At 50.0% G+C, this 6,000-nt stretch overlaps 1 protein-coding gene across 5 annotated transcripts in view; it reads left to right on the top strand.

The window, feature by feature from the left end:
- Positions 1-1,564: 1,564 nt before the first annotated feature.
- Positions 1,565-6,000, top strand: part of ARID2 (AT-rich interaction domain 2) — a 142,491-nt gene continuing 138,055 nt past the window's right edge. For 2 of the 5 annotated variants that reach the window (XM_073554246.1, XM_073554245.1), the window contains exons 1-2: positions 1,565-1,698; positions 4,500-4,593. In XM_073554246.1, coding sequence (XP_073410347.1) covers positions 1,580-1,698; positions 4,500-4,593 — 213 coding nt within the window. In that variant the 5' untranslated portion in view covers positions 1,565-1,579. Of the gene's footprint in view, positions 1,699-1,787; positions 2,511-4,496; positions 4,594-6,000 lie in introns of those variants that run through there. The other 3 variants (XM_073554249.1, XM_073554248.1, XM_073554247.1) reach the window with 3 other exon arrangements.

Here is a 6,000-nt window from a genome sequence, read left to right as displayed (position 1 = left end):
TCGTCTATGGAACAGCCAAGTACAGGACTTGGCTATTTCCAGCAGTCCTATAGACAATGAATGGAGAGGCCGCTTATATAACATCCGCCCATTCAGGATGGGGCTAAACCCCACAGATTAGCAAACTACTCCCAAATACTATCCAGTGAAAAGGGAATAACTTCATTTTTTGACGGTAAGTCTTTAAAGGGAATCGGTCACCCCATTTTTGGACTGTAAGCTGCTGGCACCGCAATCAGGGGCTTATCTACAGCATTCTGTAATGCTGTAGATAAGCCCCTGATGTAACCTGAAAGAGAAGAAAAACAAGTTAGATTATACTCACCCAGAGGCGGTCCGGTTCGGGGGATGTCGCAGGTCCGGTCCTCCCATCTTCTAGCGGTGACGTCCTCTTCTTTGCTTCCCATCGTGGCTGTGGCGCACTGCTCTGCCCTGTTGAGGGCAAAGCAGAGTACTGCAGTGCGCCGGCACCGGACCAGGTCAGAGAGGTGCGGCGCCTGCGCACTGCAGTACTGTGTTCTGCCCTCAACTGTGCCGTGACGGGAAGCAAAGAAGAGGAAGTCATCGCTACAAGATGGGAGGCGCCGGACCGGACCACAACTCCCTCCGGACCCGGACCGCCCCTGGGTGAATATAATATAACTCTTTTTTCTTATCTTTCAGGTTACATCGGGGGCTTATCTACAGCATTACAGAATGCTGTAGATAAGCCCCTGATGGCGGTGCCGGCAGCTGATAGTCCAAAAATGGGGTGACAGATTCCCTTTAATGAGCTGACAACTTCCAGATGGAGACTATATGAATAAAGTCCAGGGATGCTGATGGTCCAGAAATTCCTGGACAAACTGCAAAAAATGGGGCACTTCTGTCCATTGAAATAAGAAAGTTGATGCATCTGTGCCTTTTTTGAAACTAATATGACTCAAGTGATCATCATTGTACAAAGTGAATCCAGCTCACGAGATTTATGGACCACGCACATCGCATGAGATCTTTGGGTGAGCGACCTGTTTGGGCCAAAGTGTCACTACGACATCACAGTGCAATGCAAGTGGATATTGTGACCCCAAGGGCTCTGCAAAGGCAACAGCACAAGCAAGTTGCAAAGAAAAATTGGTCCTGGTCATTTTTAGTGTGTTGCTTGTTGTGGTGGGCTAAGGGGGCCCCAGCTATGTGATCCACAGCCGGATGGTTTCCCCCAATATGTCCAGGACTTTTTATAAGCAGTCCAGAAAACGAGCTAGTTGGCAGCGCTGATAGTTAGGTCCATAATGGCCCCCTAAGAAGTGTGGTGCCGCAGCCATGGCGACACTCCGTCACTTTATTCCGAGCTCCCTTCCTGCACACCCTGGCAGGCGTGAGGAGAACCTCGGCCACACGAGGACGTCACGGCTCCGGTGTCCACATGGACATCACTTCTCGGCCAGCAGAGAGGAGCATGACGTCTACAGTTTGAAAACAACGACTCTTTCCCCACAGTCCCTTGGCGGTCCCAACGGCCGCTTTCCTGGTGTGAGTTTGGCTCGTCCTCTACCGCTTTCGTCACTTTCTACACCTCCCCTAAGGCAGCACACAAGCTATGCTTTTCCTTCCTATTGTTTCACCCCGCGACCGCGCCACAGTCCCCGATAGACGCGCGCTCACGTGTGCCCTCAGTGGTTTCCCCCTCGTGCTCGGTCACGTCCTCCCTCTTCACCGGTACGTACGCGAGCATGGCGCGGGGTCGCGCTCTCTCTGTGCGAGGTGCAGGCCCTGCTTGTAGTACCAGCGGCCGACGCTAAGGGGTCGCTGTTCTGCGCTTTTTGCCCCCTCTCCACCACCAGCAGCAGGAGCAGCAGTGGCCGCCGCGGCCTTAGGTCTTTTTGTCTGTGAGGCAGAGTGAGGAGCGCTCGATTCCGCGGCAGCTCAGCTCAGCCGCCGTAGCGCGGGTACATGAGAGAGGAGCCGCCGAGCGGAGAGCGCGGGAGGCCGCGGACGGCAGCGAACACGCAGCCCAGCCGTTAACACAAAGGGAGACCTGGAGCCCGCAGCGGCCCGGCAAAACATGCTCCGTGTCAGGCAGCAGCCAGCCGGGTGTCTGTGCTGAGGAAGGGAGACCGTGAGAACGAGGTGTCCGCTCAGCGGCGGGCCGAGCCTCCGCCGTCGCCGACCACTTATCTGCGAGAAAGCCCCCTCTCTGGCCGCGGCCTGAACTTTTCCGTGTCCCCCCTCCTGTGCGGTCCATGAGCGGGCTCCGGCCGGCCGCTGGCTGCCTCCTCTCCTGAGAGCCGAGGAGCGGGAGGCCGCCACCCCTCGCCTCGGAGCCGCTCGCCTCCCGCAGTCCCCGTGCGGCGCCGCTGCCGGCACCTCCACACCACCGCTGCTCGGTTATCTGAGGACACCCCGGGGCTGCCCTGCCTCCTGCAGCCGGGTCCTGCGATGTCTAACTCGACGGTAAAGTCGGAGCCCGATCACCGGAGGAAGGGGCAGGCTTTCCTGGATGAGCTGCGGCAGTTCCATGAGAGCCGAGGGTGAGAGTGCTGCACATGCAGCGGGACTGGTCACCGGGGGGAGGGGAGCCCCCTGATTGTGGGGGTCACGCACAGTGCATGCCGGAGTGTGCCATGCTGGGAACTTTCTGCTAACCCTAGATCAGTCCAACCTGTGGCCTCTTCCCTGACGCTCTGTCTCATGCTGATCCTTGCAGCAGGGCTCAGTTATTAAAGTCCAGGTTATGTAGCCGGCCCCATCTGCAGACTGTTACCTCGCTTTGGGATTCATTAGGGACTTAATTTTTTGTAAGGGAAACACTGAGCTGCACTTGGTCCACTTTCCATGTGTATTGTGCCCTACGATGAGATTGGAGGAGCTGGTAAATGTGGCGGCACAAGACTTAGCGCCGCTGCGTCCATAGGTATCTCATCCGCTCACTGGAAAACCGTACAAATCCCAGAAGTCCAGAAATCGGCCTCTGGCCGGGGTCGTAGGAGGCCATGGGTTATAGTGTTCTGAATCCCATCTATATTGGGAGCTCTTGTATGATAGATTTTAAAAGGAAGCGTAGTGGACGCTGTGTATTGTCGCATGGCTGGATGGAGGAGGCCAGACATGACACTAACTTGTCCCTGGTTATCAACACGAGATCTAAAGGTTCTTTGTTGTGTTCCTGTTAATGAGCACATGAAGTTTTGACCCCTCCATTGACAGTGTATATCCATCCCGCCGGCTGTACAGCTCCACCTGCGTGCACTCAGCTCCTGACCCATAAATAACACCGCTCATCTGGACTGTGGGGATCGCCCAAATTTCAGAAGTGACACTCATGTATATAGAGGCCGCGCAGGTTGTGGGGGGGTAGACTTTGCTTTAGTAGTCCATACTCACACTTCTATGCTGCCACACTGATTATCATAGCAATATAACACACAGGCTTTCTGAAACCAGCTGTTTGCAGTTGCATGTTGGCATGCTGCATATGCAAGGTGTTATCTAGGACATTTTTGGACTTACCGCTGTTTACGTGTGACCACTGGAATCTGGACAGATGAGCCTGAGTTCACATGGTGTATGCTTTGTGTACCTATTCAGCATATACATCTGGAAAACTCCAGCCAATTACACCAACGTTAGCCATAGGCTACCATTGACTTAGTTTAGCCGAAGAGTGTCCTTTGGCCATCACGTGTTATATTCAGCAGGTTTTTTTAATTCTGTATGGAAAAGAGCAACAGATTGCACATATAATTTAAGTAAAAAAAATCTTCAAAAAAAGTGGCCCGTGGTCGACAAATAGCACTGTATGGCTTTGCAGTGATGTACGTTGGGGAATACTGATATATATATACCCAGGGTTGGACACAGATAGAAGAGGGCCCCTGTACAAGTGCAGTATATGGGCCCTTTGCAGGCCAATGTCTCCGAGAGCAGCAGCTTTCTAGGTGAAAATGGGCCCCTATAGAGGTTCCACCAATGGTATACCCACCCCTACCTTTGATGTGTTAATGGAATATGCCATTCCTGCGGTATATAGGTGCTCATTTAGGGCCCCTCCCCATAAATATGTAGAAAGTAATCCAGCAGTCTTTGCTAGAAGATACAAGAATTCTATAATTGTGGGGCCTAAGATATAATGTGTAAATAATAACGTTTCAGTCAAACTGACCTTTATCAAACTTACACGGGTCTAAAATAACCTGTAATGACAGCGCTGAGCATTGAGAGTTGCGACTGCTGTTGCCTCCGAAGTATCACCGCAGCGTAGCATGAGCTGAACAGAGCCTAAAAAAGATGTCACCCATGGCTCCACTGTCTACTTACGGTATATAACCTAGTTCCAGGCTGTGGATCGGTGTTTTTTTTTCTTAAAACAATTATAGTTGATAGAAATAATTACAATATGGAAACCCCCGGTAAGCTCAGGCCTCACCTACTGCAGGTTGTATAGCAGTAATTAGGATATAATGAATGCTGATGGCCCATACACTGGCTTTCACATAGTGCTTCTTTCCATGTCTCAGCAGGTCCCGATTCCGGAAGATCCCAGCGGTGGGGGGCAGAGAACTGGACCTGCACACGCTCTACACCAGAGTTACTACTTTGGGAGGCTTTGCAAAGGTAAGGAAACTTTCCATGTGTTGCAGATGTCTGCTGACCTATGACCCTGTATCCTAACCAAGATGAATCCCTGTAGACACTCCACATATTATTTAAGCTTTCTTAGGCTACGTCCCCACGGTTAGTAATCAGCAGCACTTTGGACGCAGCACATGTCCGCTCCGTCTAAAACGCTGCTGGCTTCTGAACGCAGGTGATTCCGCATGTGTTCATTGAATCGTGCGGAATCACTGTGTCCTATACATTGAACTGGTGATATTTATCTTGCGGAGACAGTGTCTCCACAAGATAAATAGACATACTGTGGCCTGGAAAGACGCACCGCGTGTCCGTCTCCGCAGGGAAGCCGTGGGTGCTGGTGCAAGCATAGCGGACATGGGATTTCTTGAAGTCTCATCCACTATGCTGTAACATCTGGCCGCTGCGGATGTACCAAGCACCTAACCAGCAGCGTTTAATGACCGTGGGAACATACCCTTACTATCCCCTCTCTAGATCAGCAGGAACCTGTCGCACGTATTTTATATGGTCTGTTTGGCCTGACGTTCTGCCACAGCAGGCTGACGGAGTACATAAAACACAGAGTCTGGCCTTTTACCATCTATATAATAATTACATAGGGGAGGAACCTGCTGCTTGTTGTATATGGTGCCATACCAAGCCCTGTATACATGACACCACCTGACCCTTACTTATCTGTAAGTAGGAGGAACCTTCGTGTTTGTATACTACAGACTATACTATGTGTATCCCTATATACACAGAACACGCCATATGAACACATGTCCAGATAATGTATATATCAGCAGAGCATGTGTACACAGCATAGTGTATAATATATATTTGGAAAATGTATGCGTAATTAGATAGTTATTTAGTGTATCTCTTATCAGTTGTGAATGTGTAGAAATGTGTGTATAATATATTGTACATAACAGAGATCCCAAAAACATGAGATATCAAGGAGGTGGGAAAAAGTGCACCCGTCCCCACCCGAACAGACTACATCAACTCCAACAACATATTAACACTGGAGGAAAAAAGGAGCATGAGATGATATGCAGATATATTTTTATCTGCATATCATCTTGTGCTCCTTTTTTCCTCCAGTATTAATATGTTGTACATGTACACACACATTTATATGCTGTATACACATGGTCAGCTGATATATACATGTTTTATACCCATTTCCATGCTGTATACATGTGCCCAGCTGATATGCATGATATATACCCATTTCTATGATGTATACCGGTGACCAGCTTATATATACCCATTTCTGTTGTATACCCATGCCCAGCTGATATATACCCATTTCTATGCTGTATATCTGTGCCCAGCTGATATATACTCATTTCTATGCTGTATATCTGTGGCCAGCTGATATATACCCATTTCTATGTT

The sequence above is a fragment of the Dendrobates tinctorius genome, unplaced genomic scaffold (genome assembly GCF_039654945.1).
Source record: "Dendrobates tinctorius isolate UK_male_01 unplaced genomic scaffold, ASM3965494v1 ptg000209l, whole genome shotgun sequence".
Lineage (NCBI taxonomy): Eukaryota > Metazoa > Chordata > Amphibia > Anura > Dendrobatidae > Dendrobates > Dendrobates tinctorius.
Note: the sequence above shows the minus strand (reverse complement) of the source record. Positions and strands in the feature narration are given on the sequence as shown.